A 23,662-nucleotide genomic window follows, 5' to 3' on the forward strand; every position below is an offset into this window, starting at 1 on the left:
AAGGGAAATCGAGAGAAAATTTTATAAAAGATGTTGAAAAAGAAAAAAATTTCCAAGGAACTCGTACAAACCTTTTATTCTATATATTCGCCTAAAATTATGTCTATTTATATATGTGACTCTGTATAATATGTGTGTGTCAGTAAAATGTGTCAATAAAAGATTAATGTTACTTTTTCTAAAATAAAAGATTTATCTTTCAGTTCGAATGGTTCAAAATATATTTTTGGAAAAATTCTTTTATTTAACATGAAAATATTGCTTTAAAATAAAATTAAAAATCTTATATTTTATTATAAATTTCATCAGCCAAATAAATATGTGATATATGTATGTTTGTATGTTATTCAATGTTATGTACATGACATGTGATTATGTTTTAAATCACAATATATTTAACATTTATTTTAAATGTTATTCAAAATTATAGTTTATTTATTTCTCTAATTCACATAGTTAAGAAGTTGTTCTCGAAAAAAGATAAAGATAAGGGATATTTATTGACTCAATTAAATTTATTTAAGAATTATATAAGAACAATTATCTAAATTGATAAATATATAAAGTTTGCGATATGAGAAAATTTATTTATACTTTTGATGAAATTTTGTTAATAATCGGTAAGTCCAAATTATCAAGAATTTTAATTTGCGCTGTACTAAGTGTTTGGGCATTTACCGAAATGTAGATCTAACCACAATTTGATTTATTCACCACAGTTTGTTATTTTGCAAATTTTCATAATAAATTTTGAATATTATTTGGTAAATATTTCGCCGTAAATATAATGTGCGTAACAAAATTTGTCTATAAGTGAACAGTTTTAATAGTTCATTAATTTTATTAATTATATGTACATATATATGAATAATTATATGTACATATATTAAGTTAAACTACGGCAGGCTAGTCACCTACCTAGTTAAATACTCTATGATGCAATGAAACTCTGGTACGATGACTATCTGTATGATATCATGCATTTTATGAGCTTTATAAACTCTCCCAAGGAGTGAGGAAGGAAGAAGTTAAATATTGTGCTACAATATGCAATACAATTTCTCAATTGGAAAATAGAAATTTTTCAATAAAATTTTCATAAATTTTATTTTTTATTTTTCAAAATTTCTTTGAAATAAATGTCTGTATAACATTTTACCTAATTACGTCTAAAAAATTATTAAGTAATATTGTAAGAAATTTTAGAACCTTTTTTTTTCAAGAATTTGGAAGAAATTATATAACAATATTGACAAATTTGAAGAGTGTTAGGTTAAAATTACATTAATTATTTAATTAAATCAAGCTGAAATGATTGGAATAACAAAAAATAGCTGTATTAATGATGAAGAGATCGAGACTATGAAACATTGTAAATGTATAGGGATCATTATTGGATTATAAAAGAGGTGACTCAGATGTACTGTATAATTATTATATTCTAAAATTAAAAAAAAAATTTATTTTTCGACTAAAGTATTAAGTAATATAAGACTTACAACTTGTGTATGTATGTATGTTCATATGTATTTTTGCAAATTTACTTTTAAATTTATTCAAAGTTTTCAATATTTTATGTATGAATTTACATAAATACATTACAAAAATCATCTATTAATACTATTTATTTTTTTCGTCTCGGATTCAACAAGAAGATGCACAACTATGTACATATATATTTTTTAAGTCCAAGATAAAAAAAATGTAAGTTAAATTTTTATTCAATTAAAAGATGGCGATTTTTATTAATTTTATACGCAGAAATGCAATGTTATACGTATACATCTTGTACGCATTTAATTTTACTAAATATGGTCTTAGATTATTATACGAACATTTCCGTAAAATTTTTAATTGAAAATGAATTTAGTCTTCATTTACTTTTATTTACCGTATGTTTTAATCCGGTTCTATAATATTTCAATTTATTTTATCATCTAAGAAATATTTTTATTTTCTATTCAATAACTTTGAAGACGGAACCATCACCATTTTACTATGTTTCTGGTACACATTTTGAATTTCAAAACAGAATATATGTATAATTATTGCCAGCTATTCGTAATATAAATTAAAATTGAATTTAATTATGGTATTTGAACAATGAAATATTATAAGTTAATATGTTTCTTATATGTGCATGGGCTGTTGTAGTCTTATATTTAAAAGACATCCTTTTGGGCTTGATCAAAATGTGAAGACCAATTTTTTTTCCTTGCTTAAAGAGGCTGTTCATATTATATTACGAAGCGCAAAATTTTTTTCCGTTCCGTAATCTTCTCATGCGTTAAGTATTAGATTATAATATATGAATGAACTGAACTTATACACAAGTGGTACATTGTATAAACTTATATTTGAAATCTGTTTTAAAATAAATACAAATTTATTAAAAATACTCATTTTTTAAATTTTTCTTTATTGCAATAAAAAAAAAACTATGTAGTTGATTTTTTCAAGTTTTACTTCATCATTATTAATTACACATAGTGTGTTAACCTTTAGAATATTTTTATAGCTTCACAACATGCCTTTTAAATTCTGTATATATATGTATGTATGTACTTACTATATGTATATAGCGTTATTAATATAACTTGTATTTAATGTATTCGTCAAAAAATTATCAAAACTAATTTGCATATTTATGTGATTCTAGTAGATTGTTTTTTTTTTATTTCTTATTTAAATATTATTAGTTTATTATATATATATATAATATATATATATATAAGCGTTTTCATAATATATAATAAAGTTAACTGCAATTCTGCATTCCGTTCTTTCGGTTTCGATTCTTATATAAGATTATTATTAAAGGTGAAAAAGAAAACCGGCTATTACAATAAGAAACAAGGTGCACATTCCGTAAATATTTTAATTGAAATTCATTTTCATATTTATTTATAAATAAACATGATTTCCCACTAATTCTTCTCACGCTGTTTTAAAATCAATGAATCTGTTGTATACATACTTATGTATTTAAATTAAATGCAGAGATCTGTTTGCGCATATTTCATTGCAACATGTTTGATTTGTTGAGTTCTTTTTAAATTTTGTTGTTGTATTTTATGTTAATAATTGAAAAATTATATAGAAAGTTAATAATACATATATAAAATATGAAATATACATATGTATATCTGTGTATGTACATATTTAGCTATAATTATGTATAGAAAATTATGTGTATTTATAGAATAGAAAATCTCGTTAAGAACTAAATTAATATTTAATTATAATTAAAAATAATTTAACATAATTTAACATGTATTTGCATGTTGTGTTCATGTAATTATTATGCTGCTGTAAACATTTATTAACTTATTCAGTATGAGGCTGTATTAGTTTTTTTTTGTTGGATTTTGTATGATAGGTTATGTTGCACAATAACAATAATGTGTTTTTAAAAAAATTTTTCGAGAAATATGCATTAAATTAATTGATTTACAGAATAATAATTTCAGAAATAGTTTTAAATAACTATTAATGATCTAATTAAATAATATAATGATTAGAATAAATTATTTACGCATTGATATATACACATAGCTATGTATGTATGAACATATAAACTAACTTGATTATCACGCATTAATATTCATTAATATCATACATATGTTCTAATCTGTCAAACAATTATCACAATAATTTGACAGATTAGTAAAATCATATATATGTCAAACCATTATCACAATCATTTTTGAAAACAAAACATTTTCACGTTTCGCAGGCATAAAACCAAAAATTTTGTCAACTTCTAGAGATGGAAATGAATTTTGCAGAAGTGGAATGCTTTCAAAAGTTGTATATGCACATATATTATAAAGCCTACATAATGACAATGAAAAAATTGCTGTATTGGTATATGGTATAGAAATCTGTCTGCATTTTAGTATTCAGCATTATACATGGTGTTCGATAAATATAATGAACAGTATAAAGTAAGTAAAAGGACGAAGATTGGCAGTTCTTGATGCTTGCAGTTATACCAAACCACAATCCGGGCATAAACTGGATCCTTTTTGAAATGGAAATATTAGAAAAACAAATGTTGGAAGAAAAAGAACAACTTGAAGGAGAAACTTAATAGGAAAACATGATCAGGCCGGTAAAACATGAGAATATGTGAAAGTCTTATACCGCTATAGGACAATAGTAAGACAAAAAAATGAATTTTCTGTTATTACAAAATTAACTTACAATATTTGCAACATAAATACTTTTTTGAACACAATACTTTTGAAATTTTAAATCTACACCTTCATTCATTCAATCATACTTCTAAAAAGTTAAAAAATATCTTAACATTCCAAATTGGTAATCTAAAATTTACCCTTATTTAAAATACCACTATATATAGTTTTCGGTGCATTTTGTTTTTTACCCCCTTTTGTTTTGTTTAATTTTAGAAGACACTTAAATATGGTATTATTTAAGACCATTTTTTAAATAAACGAATAAATTTGATGATTCATATATGTGTAATTTAATCGTGCGTGTTTGAATGAGTATATGTATATGCATTTGTGGATACGTATTTTTGTATATAATATATGTATGTATACAAAATGTATATACGAGTAAATGTATCTAAACATAAATATGTAATTAATGAGCACGCAACATACAATAATCTTTTTTATTGCATACAATATTCTTAATAAACATACATACATACAAATTCATATATTAAAAATAGTAAAAGAAAATTATTCAAGGACTCTTTCATAATTACGGTTAATTCCAACATTATTACTTTATATATACAAAAAAAAATTCTAAATTCAAAAAGATTTTTTTTTGTAAAAGAAAAATAATGGGGGAAATTTTTATATACATACACATATATGTATGTACACAATATGTGTATGTAATTATGTAATTTACGCTTATTACATATAGATTTTCAGATTATATATATTTGTTAATACTTGCACATATGTACATTTTGTATTTCGTTCGTTCACTTCAAAATATCCTTTATACAATGTAATTTTTATTTTTCCTTTTCTTCCATGTACGTAAAATAAATTTTCATGAAATCCATTGGATTTTGGATTTTCTTTAAGTATAATACAGTATATATAAGTATAAGCGTTTTAAATGAAAAATATCACATAAATATGTATTAAGAGAGGGTGAGAAAGCTTTTATATTCGTGGTAAAAATTTACAATTGGAAAATTGGTTGGATTAAGTTAGTTTGTTGAACTGATTTGTTTAAAGCATATTAAGTAATATTCCAAAAATTTGTTCTGTTTTTTTATTTTTTGATAAATTTCAAATAAAAATATATTGAGCAACAAAACTATAAACTGTATAATATTTATAAAACACATATGCTTAATTTATTCGCATCTCACAATTGAGTTCAAAATATATTGTATATAATTTATGATATTTTTTTAGTTAAATGAGTATTAAAATTAATTGATGCTCAATTATTTAAATTGAAAATAGAATTTTTGTATGACAGAAATACTCATTGATATATCTCTTAAAGAGAATTAATTGATTTTCTTAGCTCTCTCATATTTTTCTTCATAGTAAGGTCTTAAGCTGAATTAATTCGTTTGTCGGTTTTTCGTTCGTTCGGAGGTTTTTTAAAGCGTCAATTTTATTATTTGTTTATATATTTTCCATACTACTAAAATTGCATACCGTTCTTGTCAAAAAAGTGGCAAATATAGTGTAATAAAAAATTTGCTCAGCTTAAAAACGAAGAGCCAAAGAATTCATCTTTACAAATTTTCTTTCCTTTATTTGAGAAGTATTCTTACGTCATCTGGCAGTTCAAATGTCAAATTTGCATAGACATTTAGTGTAACAATTGCCAGTATTTTATCACAAAAAAAAATTAGGTTTGTTCTTTGATTTATTTGATTGGCATGTGAATAATTTTATGTGTCTCTATTATTAAAATTAAATTGTTTTGTTTGTTTTGTTAAACTTTTTGTGTTGAACTTGTTTTTGAAACTGAACTCTATTCATGTTACCAATATAATGTTTCTTTCTAACTGAAATCTTTCTCAATTTCTCATATAACTCAAACTTCTTTTTGATCATTAAAAATGAAAATTTTACTTATGTTTACATTTTTATTTATTAAATTTTTTTAAACGTTTTTATCCTTTTTATATAAAAATTTAAGTTCATTTTCCATAAAATTTAAAAAAAATTATTTATGTGAAACTTCTATTCCTGTCTGTCTGTTTACGAAATTTTCTACCGACCTGTGTTAGGTACACAATATTACAAATATATAGGCAAAACTTTTGTAACCAAAAGCTGGCCGTTGAAATAAGATGTTATCTTTACTACGTTTTATTTTTTTATTAATTTTTTAAAATAGTTTTTCTCTTAGACAAGTTGTAGTAGCAGTCTGAAAATTTTACGTAAATTATAGACACATCAACAGAGAATTCATTTATTTTGAAGAACATGTCTTCAATTTCTCTCCCGTTTAAATTTCCCCTTCAATAATAACAAAATTCTTCTATTTCTCTCCCCTTTTTTCCCTTTTAATATTAGCAAAATTTCAGTTTTCGACATCATATGTTTCTGATACTCTAAAATATTTGGAATTTCCATAAAAGCAATAAATTATCGATAAGAAATTCACCAACTACTAAAAATGAAAATATTTAGTCGCCGAAATCGACCGTTATGTTAAAGTTTATTTTAATTTTTGTTGTTAGCCTAAAAGTATGCAATAATTGTTTTTTATTTTAATGAGAATAATCTATGTATACATTTGTATGTAAAATGAAAAATCGTTTTTTAAAAAGCTACTCAATAAACCCTTCGTTTGATCAAAATTCAATAACAAATTATTTTGTAAGAATAAAAATGCATGTATGTATGTATGTATATTTTATATACATAAAATAAAAAAAATTCATAATTATTCATAGCCATGCCAAATTAAAGAAAATTACAATTAAAATTAAAGAAAACTTTAATATAAAATTTTTCCCTACGGAATTATTACTAATTTTTTTTTTTGTTTGTGATCTCTAAGGACATTTTATTATTTAAACTTAATTATATTATTATGTAATATTTTATTAACATATTTTTTTCTCAAACATGTACACACGTATTATATATAGGATTTAGGTATATATATGTTTTCATTTTATAATTCAATTTGTTTTCTATTTAATTTGTCAACTATTATAACAAAAAAGTTTCTTTTCTTTTTTATAACCTTACTCAAAACCATTTTGACTCGAGATTTTGTTTTTTTGCTTATTGTTTTTTTTTTTCAAAATAAAAAACAAAAATTCTGTTTATACCATATTTATATCATTATCACTCATACCCATTCAAAAAACGAAGAAAAATAATATCCTTATTGTTATACACTTCTTGAGAACTTACATGACTTGGTTTTTTATTTCTACTTTTACTTTTACTTTTACTTGGTACAAAGAGATGAAAATGATGATTATTTCAACGAACAATGAAGAAACTGAAAAAAAAAAAACAGAAAACTTTTCTCATAATTTATTCAAAAGTTACCATTTGTATCACGTTCCAAAAAGTTTGTGTATCTAAGTTCATATATGTATATATAGGCATGAGCATCTCATATACTTATATATTTTGTAGTTCAAGGTTAAAATCATATTGTGCTCATGTCCTTAAAAAAATATACTTAATACATAAAAATTCTTCAAATAAGAAATATTTTCTAAATTATTATATTTTGTAGAAAAAAATGTACATACCTTGTTTTTTACAGAAGCTCTTTTGAGGTTTATTTTTAAAGAGAGAAAATAGAAGATTTTGTTATATTAAAATCATACTTTTCTAATATGCATATGTCTATACATAATCTCCGGTATAATATGCAAGTATAAATCAGAGATCTTATAATTCATCTTACTTAAATTGCTATATTACTGATTTTAAAGTTCAATGTTATACAAAAGCAATTTACACGGGAACTTTTTGGGAAACTATTTTAGATTATTTTCTATTTACTTTTAATTATGCTTCATTTATATACGTATTCAACACAGGTGCCTCCATAAGACGTATAAAAGGCCACAGGTGCCATGATATTTAAAAAATTATTTTATGAAAAGGGACTAGAGGTACAAAAGGGTTAAATATTTAATTAAAAAAAAAAAAAACAAAAATAAAACTTTGTTTATACTTGGTCAACCACTAACTTAAATGTCAAACTAATATAATATTTTTAAAAAAATGTTTTCAAACATATAATTTAAGTGTTTAAAGAAACAAAAAAGAGAAAAAATACAATAAAAAATATTTTCGGTTAAAATGGTTCTCTAGTCAACATTAAAATTGTTACAAAAATTTAATGGGGAAATTCTTTTTATTTTAGTTAAAAACTTTTATAATAAAAGAAAATAAGAAAATTGAATTACTTTTTTTTTTTTTTTGAGCAATAAAATTAAGTTTTTATAAAAATCGGAATAAAAATCACATATTTATGGTGATAAAATTTTATCAGTTTTGCTTTGTTATACAATGGGGAATTTGCTTGAAGCCATGTTTTTTTTTTTTGGAATGAGTTCGATAACAGTTTGTCTATTTAATTCTCTTATATCTAATTCAGTTACTTGACATCATTCGGTTACAATAGGCTGACTCAAAAAGAGCATTCCAGTTCCACATTTTGCCGAGAAGTCGGCAAATATAATGGTAAAAAATTGCTTCTATGTCCTATTTCTGTATGTTCAAACACAGTCCAATTTTCCATGACGTTCACCAATATTAATATGTCTTTCAATTTATAAATTGAATTCCGATTCCGAATTCTGAAATTGAATTCCCCATTCTATTAGGGTAAGTTTTTGTGTGACATACATTTTGTAATGCAAAAAAGAAAACTTTGATAAACTTTCTATCATATTGTATAGAATAGACGATTATTAAAATTATCAAACGTTAGTCAAAATGAATATCTGGCCATTGGTGCAGTGGTTATGGCACCGGTCCTTTAACCGAAGGGTCTCGGGTTCAAACCCCGGTCAGGTCACTATAAAAATTATATTCAATATTATTATAACTTAATATACAATACTAATAAAAATATTATACAAGTAATTTTCAAATATTCCTAATATTCGATATTAAAAAAAAAAAACTAAGAAAAATAAATAGTAAATATTAATAACCTCAAATAATTAATATATAAATAAAAACTACGGCAGGCTAGTCACCTACCTAGTTAAACCCTATGACGCTATGAAACTAGTGCATGAGAAATCATGCACTAGCCCTATGCTCCTTCTAGGAGTGAACAAAGGAAAAAAAAAAAAAAGTCAAAATGAATGACATCTTCTAATTTGATTATTCAAAAAATTAAAATCATAAAATTTGGAAAAATTACCTTGTTATCGATGAACCTACATAAAAATTATCCTAATATTGATTTTTATCCAAAAACAATTAAAAAAGATGGGCTACTCTATTACAATTGATTATTGGAATATTCAATTAGGATTAGCACTTTTAATGTAAAAAATATTTTTATTGTGAATTATTTAAACGAAATACTCATCAATTTTACGATATACATAATATGTAGATACATGGATTTAAATTTTAATTAAATCACCTGTTTATTTTTAGGATTTCTCAAGAGGATTTCAAGTTTTACAAAATGTCTAGACTAAATGATTTAATTTAAATGATACTTTATTTATTTGGGAATAAATCAAAAAGTTTTGAATGACAAATTTAATGTTTATAAAATATGTATTAATATAAAAAGAAAACATTGTACTTATGTATGAGAAAAAGGATATGTGGTTATACAGGATTTCATTGTCGTCTTTTTTAAGAAAAGATTTTAGAAAGTAAGATTTAGAACCTCATTTGTTTCATTTTAAAGTGGACATGCGTGAACGGTTTCATTATACTAATTTGACTTAAATATAATATAATAAAAATAATAATAATTTTGGAAATTTGAATAAAATTATTTTATGTAATGCAATAACATTATGTTTTTTAAATTTTTAAAATCAAATCCTCTTAAAATATATGCTCGTATAAATAAATAATTTATTGTTACACATCCATTTATATTACATTTCAGATTTCGGAATTTATAATAGTACCAAAATGTTTTTATGGGAATACTTCTCAAAATATCTTGTACTGATTTAGTAATTGCAACGTTTTAGAATCGAAGAATCGAAATAGTTATGTGTGCACATTTACTAATATTTTCGATTAATCGAAGAAACTACATTTAATTTTGCATGATGTTTGAACTCAAAGATTGAAATCAACAAGTTCTATACTTAATCAATTTTTATTGATTATGTTAATCAATTTCCTGCACCGACAGTTTATGTATTCGGTATGTATGTATGTTTGTATGTATTTATCACTTTACATCCCATAAAAACTAGCAATTAACAGAAATTTTGCACGAAATATTTAAGTTTTGTTAATCTTACATTGTTAATTGAATGAAAAAATATTTAACTAATTTTCTCATGTTTAAAAAGCTTCATAATCATAACAAAAAAAAGAAAAATTGGTAAAACTTTCGCTTTTATTGACAAAAAATTAATGTAAATTTTAAAAAAAAAATATCAAATTTAATTGATTTTTTTACCTTTTGAAACTCCTCATTTTATGTTTTTTGTCACTTTTTATTTTCCACCTTTACCCATTTTTGTCATGCAATCATTTTGAATAACCACGATTATTGCCTTTTTGGCAAATTTTTGATCCATTTTTAATATTTTTGGATTTTCTTTTATCGGTTTTCGTTGTATATAGAAAATTTTGAAAAGAAGAAAATGGTAAATGATTATCGAAAAAAAAATATCTTTTTCAATAAGGTCATATTGATTACCTTGACATTTTACTGAACGTATTGCATACAATAAGGGAGGAATTATCATGGTATCAAATTTCGCATGTCGTGTTTAAAACGGAAATGTATTTTTTAAGGGAAAAATGCATTTTATCAATTGCCTCTAAACTTTGACTGAATTACGTTGAATGAGAATGCGCATCATAGACATCCGAAATTTCTTTGTAAACAGCATTTTTCACTGCGGAACATAAATTTCTTGAAAATTAATTCTTAAGTTCTGTTCCTCAACTAAACTTAAATCTTAAAATTAGAAATATTATTATACAAAAATAATTTATTTATATATAAATAGTCATTTTCATGATTCTATGCATTACTTTCCAAAATAATTAAATTACCAAAAAAATACAATTCTGGAAATTATGTTTTGGCCATGTCACTCAAATTTTTTATGTCACAATATTCATTAATGTGTAGTACTCGTAATTCCATTTTATACTGATTTTTTTTTTCCCGTAAATGTGAAATATCAAGTGTTAATAAACTAAAATTACTATTTTTTCGATTTAAATCGCACATATAATTTTATTCAAATCTCAGTAAATTTATTTCATCTTATTCCGGTAGGTATTCGATTGAGCCAAAACTATATGTATGATGTTATGAAGCCGCATATTTAATCCAATTGAATATTGAAAACATTGTTGCACATTTGCATTTAAAAAAATCAAGATTAAAAAAAAAGGTGAGTAATACCTAGAAGAATGCTGAGGTCATAAAAGGTAAAAAGATAAACTTAAATAATTACAAAAAAGAAACGAAAAAAAAAGTAGTTAAAATCACAAAACTCTCAAAATATAAAAGCATCTATAAACAAACTATTCAGAAGTAGTCATATAAAGTGCAAAAAACTATTCACAATAGACAATCAATGTATTGAAAAAATTTATTCCCGTAAATATATATGTATGCATATGTATGTATTTTCACAACATAAAAATAAAAATATTTTTGGTTTTTTGTTTCTCCATTCAACTTCAATATTCAAGTAATAAGTACCAATAACTATATGAATACTAATAGCATGTACATATAGTGCATATATTTAGGATGAATAATGAGCAATATAGCTACTCTGTGCTATATAGTGTGTTAACTGCTGTTTTATCATCCCACACTTTGCACTGTGTTCGCATCGCATTCATGTTTTTAAAGGGAATAACTATAGAAAAAAGTATGTATACAATATTTAGCACATACATTGTTAAAGTGCATGTCGGTTAAACAGTTCTTGTGTTTCTGTTTCTATTAAAATACTGTTATACTGTAAAAAAAATCTTTAATATTATTTTATTTTTAGGAGAGATATAAAAAAATTCTATCTGTTGCCGATTTTGTGAGGTAATTTTTCAAAAAAGTGAAGCTGAACCTTTTGTAGCTAAGAAAATTTCAAGGAAATTCTGTGAAATGAAAGACGAATAGATAATTTTATTCGTCAGAATAAGACGAATATAGAAGTTGAAATTGATGGACAAACCGAATGACTGACACCTTGCTAAAAATAATTTGTTTATGTATTTTTAAAACGTTTCCTAATTACTATAACATTCTTATCGTATTTTATACAATTTCGGAATGGCATGCATTTAATTTTAGAAAAATTCAAATTTTTTTGTATTTTTTGTTTTTCTCTTTCATTTTTTTAATTCAAATGGAAGCTCTTCAAAGGTGATATGAGCAAAATTTACTTAATTTTCAAAATTAAAAATATTTCACGTGTGTATACCCACAATATTTATGAACAAAATCGCAATTTAATTAATAAATAATATGTATGCATGTATGTATATAAAAACGCGAAAAAATCGTGAAATTTTATCACGAATTTTTCTTTAAAACTTTAAAAATTTAATTTAAAAATGCAAAATTTTAAGGCTTAACTGAAAACAAAAATTGCCAAAAAGAAAACCAAATGATTTTTTTTTTGTTTTTTTCTACATATATGATATGCTAAAATTTTTAAAATATATGTAAATATGTAAACCATATTTGGATCACATTTAAATGCAATAAAACGAAATTTTTATTTTACTTTAAATGAGCAACAAATTTATGAAAATTTACGAAAATTGACGACATTAGAGAGTCTACTACACCACACAAAACACAACGTGCATATTCGTACATGTATATGAATAATATACCCATAATGGACTTAAACATTCTCATATACATACAAACATACTTTCGTATTCAGACAGTTCTTCTAAAAAATTAAATAAATATTTTTTTTATGTATAGGGTTTAGAAATTAAAAAATTTTTTTTTATAATGTGGGAGTCTTATGATAAATGACATATGCATCTACATATTATATGATGAGTGAGTAAGCATGCACAATATTATAATTTTTTTTTACATATATAAACTATAATAAGTAGGTATGTTAGTATACTATAAATGTAAAATTGACATTGAATCTTATTCTATGAAATTAATTTTTTCCTTATAGTTTCTTATATTTAGTTTCTTTTTTTATTCTAGCTTATATTTATTAAGTATATACAAGGTATAAAACATATTTTATATTTAAATGCTGCCACTATTCTTTTAAATTGGAAATATTTTGCAGTAATTATATACATAAATTTATTTTTGAGACGATAGGAAGCTGCAAATTAAAGTATGTATAACAAAATTAGAAAAAGAAAATTTTTTAATAAAACTACAAGGTTAAATATTTAATTATAAAAAATCTTTATATATTTAGCTTTCTTGTACTTTAAATAAAAAAATTATTAATTAAAGAGATTCCATATATCGTTATGACGATGATTACCTTTCAAGATTTATTCATGAAATTATAAAATTTTAAAAACTCATATGATTTTGCATACTTCACACATCTTGTGCCACACATATCAAAATTTCTCATTATGTCGACGTATTGATAAAATTTCATTCATGTTTTAATTATTTAAAATATGTATGTCATACAGAATAAGTGGATTTTACATCATTCATACAAACTTTAAAATACGAAATGTGAAATTGTTTTGTTACTCATAATTAAATATTTTATAAGATGGTTGGTTATTGGATCAGATCTCGCGGGGGTAGTATTAACACTCAACTTGACTAAACTTTACAGTTCACTTCCTTATTCTCATTTCCCACTAGTATATTAAAGTGCTCAAGACGTTCCGCCATTACGATTTTTATTTTGTGGTACTTACATATATAAAATTAACAAATTGCGAACATTGAAAAATGTGCTGTTCTTCATTAAATTTAAATTTCTCTTACTTAGCACCCTGTTTTTACAATTTAAAATAAAAATTAATGTATAAAAAGATCATCTGGTGCCATAAAAACAAAACCAAACAGTTATTAGGTTTCCGCCTTCAAATTAAAGGAAAAAAAACGAGCCATAAAATATCGTATTCTCAATAACATAATAGACGTTCGTATTTTATATGCGGTTAGGGTTAAAATCGAAAACAAATCCTTTGAAATTTATATTCTATTTATGTTTATATTAAATAAATTCTTTCTTAAATTATATGGTTTTTGCTATAAGGATATCTTATATATTAAGGAATAAATGAACTCCTTTTAGAATTGAGAAACGATTTTAAAAAGGAAGGCGAAAAAAAAAATTTAAGATAGAGGGAAGGCGGTATTAAAAGAATATAGAAAAAAAATATTAATTTTTCAAGAGGGTTGTCTTAAAATTAAATACATATAATTTTTAAATTATTTTATTATTTCTGTGACCTTGTAAAGGATATTCAAAATAAAATATGTAATTCTTTTTTTTAAGGAGTTTTTGTTTTTCCTATAGATAAAGAAATAAAAAAGTGTGGATTTATTGCAATATGATGATGATATAATGATAACGAGTAATAAAATAATTTTAGTCTTTAGAGGCTGTAAAGTAATAATATCGTACAATTATCTTGCGAAATCGAGATTTTAAACCAATACAAAATTTGAAATTATTAATAAGGTTGCTTGAAGCTTTTGTTTTCCCATAAATATATTAAGAAGTTTTCATACGGTTTGGAAAACCTCAACAAATTTTATTTTATTGTTGTTTTGCATATGCTGATTAGATAGGGTTGGTTACATATTTAAATTTTTCATCTTTTTCGTTTCTTTTTCCACTTAAATGTTAGGAAGAGATTGAAGTAGTTTCAGGACTTTAAAACTAACAACACAACCTGAAGGTCAAAAATGTTTCTTTTTCATCTCGCTAAGCATAGTATTAAGCTTTTTTAACGCCAAAAACTTGAATAATTTTTTAATGAAAATATTAAACCCTTCCTCGAACACAAAATTCTTATTAAATTCATATGCACATATTAATATGTACCTCTAAATTATTTAAAGCTTATCGATGATCACATCTTCTTAGCTTTCCTGCTTATCATAAACAATATTTTGAATTTGAGCACTTTGTTCGCGTATCTGCTAATCATAAAATTTGTTGGTTGTAATTCGTATAAAACAGATTTCCTATTTGAAAAAAAATTTATATTATTCAAATTTCAAAAAAATACTAATTATTACAGCATATTTTTAATTCATGAATTTAAATCAAAAATTTTTGAATAATTTGGAAATTTGTGTTTATTCAATTAAGAAGTGAATAATCATTCAAAAATTGCGTATTCACATTTTTGCGAAAAAAATTTGTTCTTTAATTAATTTACTTTGAAGATATGCACGTACATACATACATACTTATATGCATATGTAAATTTTTTACATATATTGCTATATTACAAAGTATTACATTGAACTCTAATTTAGCAGACAGTTTTGTTGTGAGAGTTCTGAGAAAAAAAGAACAAGAAAAATATTTTGGTAAATTTTTTCCCACTGCGGATTTATGATAGACAATTTTTTATATTGTTAAAACACGATGAATTTATGATTAAAATTGCTGTGTCAACATCAACTTTAAGTAGACTAATTAAATAATAAGGTCTTGGCTTAATTCCAAAATTCAATTTTTTTTCTTCGCCTTTTTTCTATGGATGTCGCTGTAGTATCTCTATTTTTGTAACGAGACATTTGACTTGTTGCGTTTTAAATAAATTTCTCTTTTACAATTTTACGTTTAACACACTAACACATTCATAAATATTTTTATTGTAGATTTACATACTTCATTGTAACATGCATTCTTGCATTTATAAAATAATATCTATGTATATACAAATATCAAAAAGAGCTGTCGTACGTTGCTATGATTTTACAGTAAAAGTTGATTCAATAGTCGGTTCTCGCTTTTAAGTTGAGCTATTTCAAGTGGAATTAATTTTTCTCTTGATGATTCATTGGTTCACAAATTAAACAATTTATTTTCAAATTTTTCTAAAACTTCTATGAAAAATAATTTTTTTGGTTTCATACCGATTCGTTTTTCAACTATACCTAGAATAGACCCGACGGTAGTACTATTTGAGCTACATGTTGATGTGTGTGTATTAAAAAATTATTGGAGACACATGGTCCAACAATATGCAAAGTATGCGAATAACATTAATGATCCTTTTTTTAGTAATTGAGACGTCATCTGGATAATATTTTATGTGGCATTAGTAGGAGTTTTTTGTCAAATTTCTGTCTGATGACGTCACATTTTTAATTTTAAACATGCTATGTACATTATTTGATCATGCAAGCTTTTTTAAGTTACTTTTTTGTTTATTTTAAAAAATAAAGAGCGTATGTGTGCATGTACATAATATCTATATCTATTATCTGACCAATGGTACTGGGTACTAGAGTCAAGTGGAAAGATCTTAATGCTCCCAAGTTGGTAAGCATAAAAAAGTTTAATATCTATGCTGGGATCAAGAATAATTATTTGAGAATATATTTTATAGAAAAAAGGCAGGCATATCTTATCGAGTACTCATCTTATCCTTATAGTTTCTCAACTTACATTTGAAAATATTTTTAGCCAAAACCTAAAGATTGATGTCATAATGTCAGCGCACTACAGGTCAATCTTTCATTGTATATTCAATTATATGAATAATTTATCATATCTTTTTATATAACTTTAAATATAGTACATACATAGTATGTATGTATGCAGTTATCCAATTTTGATGAAACTGATAGCTAAATAATAGTATAGAATTTAACTGATGAATTATAACATAGAACGTAGACAGGGCGGTAAATGTATACCAACTTAATCTTTTTGATGCACATGGATCACTAATATATCTTTTGCGAAATTATTTACTAACCTTGGGATAAGTAAATACATTTATACAAATTTACATACAAAAGTTTAAACATTCAGTTGTTTCAATAGGCCCTGAAAATTTTGCATGGAATTTAACAAAGTAAATGGTAGTTATGTATCCACCTTGGGTAGGTGTAACTATTAACACAGGTATGTGTTTCACATGTAATTAAAGTGAAATATAATTTAAATAACAGAAACATGTATGTATTCCAAAAATTGCTCTAATTAATGACCCATTAATGTCCTATTAAACACATTAGCCACAAAATTTATCAAAAACTTTATTTTCAAAACTGATTATTTTAATACTTTAAGCAAATGCAAAAATTATGCTGTTTTGGCTATACCCCAAACTTTTCCATAGCGTTCTGGTTGATCAAGACTGTCCACTATAAATTTAGCAAGATTGACCTTTGGAACTATACGACCTGGTGATTTGTTTTCAGTAATTTCAACTTCCGTATAGGGTTCATCAGATATATGAGGAGGTAATATGGCCACAAAGTCTAAACCAGAGTGTTTAGTAATTTCAAGCATTTTCTTATGCTCGTTATTAATGTGTTCAAATTGTTTTGGAACTTTGCTTTCCTCCCAAAATAGAAACGAAGACATTATTACTGAAAATTTCTTTAGGTTTAATGTTTTCATTGCTTCAACAACATTTTGAGTTCCAGTTGACATTTCCGTAGTTGGCTCCAAATTATTTCGGGTTCCTAAAATAACACATACTCCATCAACATCATTAAGCAAATTCTTAACGTTATCCAATTTTGTGGCATCCCCTTCCACAAGTTCTATTTCTTGTTTTGTTTTAAATGCCTCTGGCACAGTACTTATGTTCCTGTACATTAAACGAACTTTAAGCCCTAAAACAAAATATGAAGTGCTTATAATTATTTCTATAGGAGTTAAATTAAAATTTTATAGTGAGTTAGTTTCAACCTTTTTTAACGGCATAGTCCACAACACATTGACCGGTCATACCTAACATAAATCAAAGAACCTATTAATATTTTTATTAAAATCAATTTACAAATTACTTACCGGTTCCTCCAATTACAGCAATTTTATTCATTTTTCGTTATTCCAGATTATTGAATTTAAGTTAGACAAAACTTCTAAATTACAAAAAACAGGCTTTCTTCTTCCCTTATGTATTTCTAAATTCTGACTGATTGAATTTAGTACTAAATAAGTCATAATCAAACAATTCAGTTAAAAGTATATACATACATATGTAGATATGTACATATATAACTACATGTCAAAATATTGATTTAAATGTTGCAGTGTCATTTACGATAAAAATAAGATTTGGTAATTTTTTGAAATTAGAAATCAGATGGAAAGGTATGATGGCGTAGTATTCTATACATATTGGAAAACAATTTGTGTAATTTTTTAATTAACTGTTTATTTTACCTAATTAATTTTATTCTTATTTTAAGTTTTTATCTAAAATGAACTAAATAATTTGAAATTTAAATAACGAGTTTTCTAGGTTCAAGACATTTTTGTTTAAGCAAGTCGACATTCTTCTTCTCTAAATCGTCAATTTTTCCAATCAATTTTAGATAATTAGGCCGTGTTGAACAACTTTTCTTGACGCAGCGTGTTTTAAACATTTCCGTAAGTTTACTACTGATATTTTTTCTACACAAATTTGTTAGAAGATCATATGGTTGTAGGTACTTCGAATTATTAAATTCTGCTTTTAATTTGGGTAAGCAAACCTTTTTCTGTTGCAAATCGGAAGTATTACATAGTTGTTCCGTAATTTTCTTCGCATTTATATGGATTTTGCTATCTCTTATAAGCTTTTTTTTCCTAATTATTACAAGAACATCGCTGCATATTCCTGCTGTTGGGTTTCGTACGTAATCGGGTAAATCTATATCTTCGATTGGTACAACTCTTGGTGTTGGGGGTTGATTCTTTTTTGTATTTTGAAAAATTTGTTTTCGTGAATATGTTCTAAGCGGTGTAATACATTTCCGCCATTTAGTTATACTTCTTTTGGGTGATTTTCGATATTGTTTTTTACATATTTTTGATTTTTTACTAGGTGGAGTTGAAAAATCTGTTTCGGAATATGCTATAGGATTAATATTTTCTTTAAAAGCGGGATTTGGGAAATCATTTTGTATACTACATTCATTTTGTATGCTTTGTCTATTTAAAATTAATTTTCCAACCTTTTTCGGACTATCTTTCGTTGGGTTTCTGAATAATTCCACAACCTTAAATTTATTGATTGGAGATATGGAACTTACTTTTGATTTTAAATAATTTTGTTGAACTTTTATTGGTGTTAAAACATTGATTTCTTTGCATCTTCGGACAATATCGGGTGGTGATAAAGCGGAACCTCTATTTTGATCTAGTGTTTCAACCAGATCTAGTGAACTGGTTTTACTAAGTGATTTTACCTAAAAACACAAATAAACTTATTATATTTTCACTCTTGAAAATACAGCGAAAACAAACATTTGAAATGGATGTTTGATTAATATTTTCACATGCACATCTTCTGTTTTCTATAAAATTTAAAAGTGTGATACGATTTTTCCGAATAACTGGCACAAATAATTCTGGGTCAAATCCTTTTGATTCCACTATTATCACATTTCCAGATAAAATCTTTGCTTTGAATTCTGCTTTCATTTTTGATAAAAAAAAGAAACTTTAACTTGTTTATAAAATTTGAAAACCTTTACTTTTCCGTTTGTTCCTTGATTTGAATTTAAACAAAATGTTGCAATACAATATGCAAGTATGTCCATCCAACTAACAATATGTCAAAATTAGGGAGTGTTGTCATAGTTTAGTTAATTTTTCACCAGGTTTGTGATAGCTATTTGTCTCAAGAAGTTTAGTCATTATTTCAGCCTTTCATTAAAAACTGAATATTTTTTAAACTGATTGTAATGAAATCAATCAACAATTTTGTGATGTACATATGCATGCTTCACAAATTAAGATTGCATATTAATTTCAATATTACATACAATTGGCGATATGTCAAAATATATTTTTATTTTTCGTTAGAATATAATATTTTACTATTTGTTTATAGTTACTCAAAAATTTGATAAGAGCTCTTGGCTATAAGGATTATAGTCGCAAGCTATTATCAAATATAAAAAAAAACTTTTGCTAAATTTTTTAGCTATATATTAATCTTTAGATTGTATAAATATGTTGAGAACCAGTGATCTGGCAACCAAATATATTTTCTTTAAGTGTGTTTTTTATTACAAATTATGAAGGTGTCAAATTAATGTGAAAATGTTTATTGACTGTGTTCAAATTAATATACAAATGTTTATATCTGTGGTTTTTGCATTACATTTCTTTTGCATTAAAATGAACCTCTGATAGGCTAAATATTTGGCAGCTACCGTGGTGTTCATTCTGTAGTTATTGAAAACCTTTATTGCTCAAGATTAAACGTAAAGAGCACTTTACTTATTTATTTAGTTTCTGTCAAAAATTTCTAGTTTGTGTAAACGGTATTTTTTATAATATTGTAAATGTAATTTGACGTTTTATAGTTTTAAATATCGATTATAATATGAATCGAAATTTTTAAATATAAATGTCAAAATAATATGACAGTTAAGAAAAAAACGTGATATATCTATTATATTTATTTTGTAAATATTTTTTATTCAAAGTTTGTCGAGGTTTAAAATTAATTCATTGCTGATTAAGTTCTTTAGTCAATATAATAATGTCTAGCTTTAAAAAGAGAGTAAATTGTAAATCAATTAATGGCACAAAAACAAGTTCACTTAATGGATTAGCGATAACATCAACTGGAAATCCATCTTTGGATCATGTAATAGGTGGAGGACTTCCAGTAGGCTCTGTATTATTAATTGGTATCATTACTACTTTTGCAAAGGTTTTTTGAAAATACAAGTTAAATTTTAGAGGAAGATCGGTTTTCAACGTACTCAAAAGTAATGGGGAAATACTTTCTAGCCGAGGGAATATATTCAGAGCAACCAATATTTTATGCAACCTTAGATGACAATCCCTCCGATTTATTGAAAAAATTGCCTAAACCTGTAGTTAATGCCCATTATTTAGAAGATAAGCAAAAACCTAACCTGAATCCTATACAAATTGAAGAAGATGAAATGAGAATAGCTTGGCGTTATAATGAATTACCAAAAATAAATTCTGAACAATCACCCGATTTTGTTAATATTGGACATCATTTTAATTTAACAGAACAAATTGATAGTGATATTTTAGATAAAGCAGTTAAATATGTTTGGAATGGGTTAAATATGGATATTACAAATAACACATTTTGTAATTCACGATATAACGATTTATTAAAGAAAATATCGGAAGTTTTGAATTTAAAAAAATTTTCTATTGAAGATAATAACCAAGAAAAAAGTTTACTCAGACTATGTATTACATCTTTAGGTTCACCATTGTGGTACAATAATAATTTTAAAGAGGATTTTTTAAAGTTTCTTACGATTTTAAGAATTATGATAAAAAATACATGTGCGGTGTGTTTTCTTAGCATACCGCTTAACTTGTTAAAAATACTAGTAAGTTAAAATTGAATTACGTTAAATTTGAATTGATTAATATAATATTATTGTTAGGATGAAACTTTACCGCCCCAAATTCGAAATTTAGTTGATTATTCTTTTGAACTTGAATCGTTTGCTGGTTCTGATAAAGAGACTAATCCAGCTTTCAAGGAGTATAATGGAATATTTCATATAAGAAAATTGAATGCCGTTAATTCTTTAGCAGCTATTAATCCAGAAACAACAGATTTAGCGTTCAAACTGAGAAGAAAAAAATTTGCCATTGAAAAACTTCATCTTCCTCCAGGTAATAATTACTTTAAAATATTAACTAAGCTTATATTTATGATCACCGCAAAGCTTAACTTTGGTGTTGATTTTAAAAAAGTTTCAATTTTTTTTTTCGATTATGCTTTATTACATCAAATAACGATGTAATGTTTATTAAATATTTATGAAATTGAAATATTTTTCAGAGCTTCAAGAACCAACTGATTCACAACAACCATCAACTGATATAATGCCAACTCTAAGTTGTGCCAGCAGTGGAGGTGGAAGTGTGAAAAAAAATTTTTTAGATTTTTAAAACACACTATAAATTTTAATACATAAAATGCGTAAAAGTTTGTCGCTAAAATCAACCAACCTTGGAAAATGTTCTATATTTTATAAAACAAAATAGAAAAACGAATACATTGTACATACTTACATATTTGTTGGGCTAATTAAATTTTTTTTATATATGCATACATTTAATTTGCTCTTTTGTTGTTTAAACAAGTAAAAATATTCTAAATCTGTTTTTGTATGAAATTAAAACAAAGCTTTACATTTTGCAAAACCTTATACATTGGTGCAATATAAAATGTTCAAAACTTGGAACGGACAAATACATTAGTGATTAATTTTTATTATTTTTTTTCTTTCAGATGAAGTGATGTGTTATGTTCATAGTTGTTTATATAAAACTTTGCATTTTGCTTTAGTCAAATGAATTTAGTTTTAACATCACAGTTTTCTATTAAGACTGAAATTGTGTTAAAAGAAATGAAATTTAGGCTAAGTCTTTGCGCTTTATTTATTTTTGAAAAAAAGTTCTCATCGCTTTAAATGTTTTGTCTAGAAACGGCGAGTGACCACAATAAAAAATTAAATGCCATGGAAATGATTATAAATTTGTAAAATCTTGCATTCAAAGAATGTTCTTTGAAAGAAAATTTATTTGAGTACATGTGCATATATTGTGTATGTTACCAATAGAAATGTAAATATATGTATATACACAAAAATATATTTATAACAACATTCCCCTTACATAACATTAAACAAGAAACAAAAAAAAAAAAAACGCGAACACAATTTGTTCGTTTTGTCACACTTGGACGAATCTATTTTCTTCTTCTCACAAGCAAATGAAGAATGGTGACAACATAAAAACAAAGCGAGGAATCAATTTTTTTATTCTTTAAATATTTTTTGTGTAATAATATTTCAATAATATTGAAGCAATGTGAATATTTTTTATTTAAAGTATTGTCCTTATGATTTCTTTTCAGATAATTTAATTTGCAGATTTTTTTTCAAAATCATTTGGAAGGAGTTCAAATACATTAAATGGAGTATTTCAAACACAGCTAATTTTTTTTGTAATTATACTTTTACTTTTTTAAATTAATTTTCATTTTCGTTGGAATTATTCCATTAGGTTATAAAGTTTGTAGTTTTTATTTAATTATTCTCTTTTAAAAACATAATTTTCTTTATGCTAGAGTTCAAAAATATTAATAATGCAAAAAGAATAACAAAAGTTTTTATACCCTGCACTTCGTGAAGGGTATATTAACTTTGGTATGGAGTTTGTAACTACTTGAAGGAGTCATCTGCGGTATGGACATATATATATATTCTTGCTCAGCGTAAAATTCTGCGTCGATTTAGACATGTCCGTCTGTCCGTCCGTCCGTCCGTCCGTCCGTCCGTCCGTCCGTCCGTCCGTTCGCACGATAACTCAAAA

At 24.9% G+C, this 23,662-nt stretch overlaps 3 protein-coding genes across 3 annotated transcripts; 1 reads left to right on the top strand and 2 right to left on the bottom strand.

Annotated features, from left to right (window-relative positions):
- Positions 1-17,331: 17,331 nt before the first annotated feature.
- LOC129611628 (flavin reductase (NADPH)) lies at positions 17,332-18,272 on the bottom strand. The gene is made up of 3 exons (XM_055524849.1): positions 18,134-18,272; positions 18,032-18,073; positions 17,332-17,955 (listed from the first exon to the last, which is right to left on the bottom strand). Exons 1-3 carry the CDS (start codon positions 18,162-18,164, stop codon positions 17,417-17,419), a joined length of 612 nt encoding a protein of 203 aa, XP_055380824.1. The 5' UTR covers positions 18,165-18,272; the 3' UTR covers positions 17,332-17,416.
- A 298-nt stretch (positions 18,273-18,570) lies between these two features.
- LOC129611621 (uncharacterized) lies at positions 18,571-19,810 on the bottom strand. The gene is made up of 2 exons (XM_055524840.1): positions 19,577-19,810; positions 18,571-19,518 (listed from the first exon to the last, which is right to left on the bottom strand). Exons 1-2 carry the CDS (start codon positions 19,751-19,753, stop codon positions 18,571-18,573), a joined length of 1,125 nt encoding a protein of 374 aa, XP_055380815.1. The 5' UTR covers positions 19,754-19,810.
- Positions 19,811-20,718: 908 nt separating this feature from the next.
- On the top strand, positions 20,719-23,262 carry LOC129611622 (elongator complex protein 4). The gene is made up of 5 exons (XM_055524841.1): positions 20,719-20,973; positions 21,026-21,663; positions 21,721-21,955; positions 22,125-22,207; positions 23,221-23,262. Exons 1-5 carry the CDS (start codon positions 20,823-20,825, stop codon positions 23,260-23,262), a joined length of 1,149 nt encoding a protein of 382 aa, XP_055380816.1. The 5' UTR covers positions 20,719-20,822.
- Positions 23,263-23,662: the final 400 nt, after the last annotated feature.

This window comes from Condylostylus longicornis, unplaced genomic scaffold (genome assembly GCF_029603195.1).
Source record: "Condylostylus longicornis isolate FDR11 unplaced genomic scaffold, ASM2960319v2 ptg000054l, whole genome shotgun sequence".
Classification (NCBI taxonomy): Eukaryota; Metazoa; Arthropoda; class Insecta; order Diptera; family Dolichopodidae; genus Condylostylus; species Condylostylus longicornis.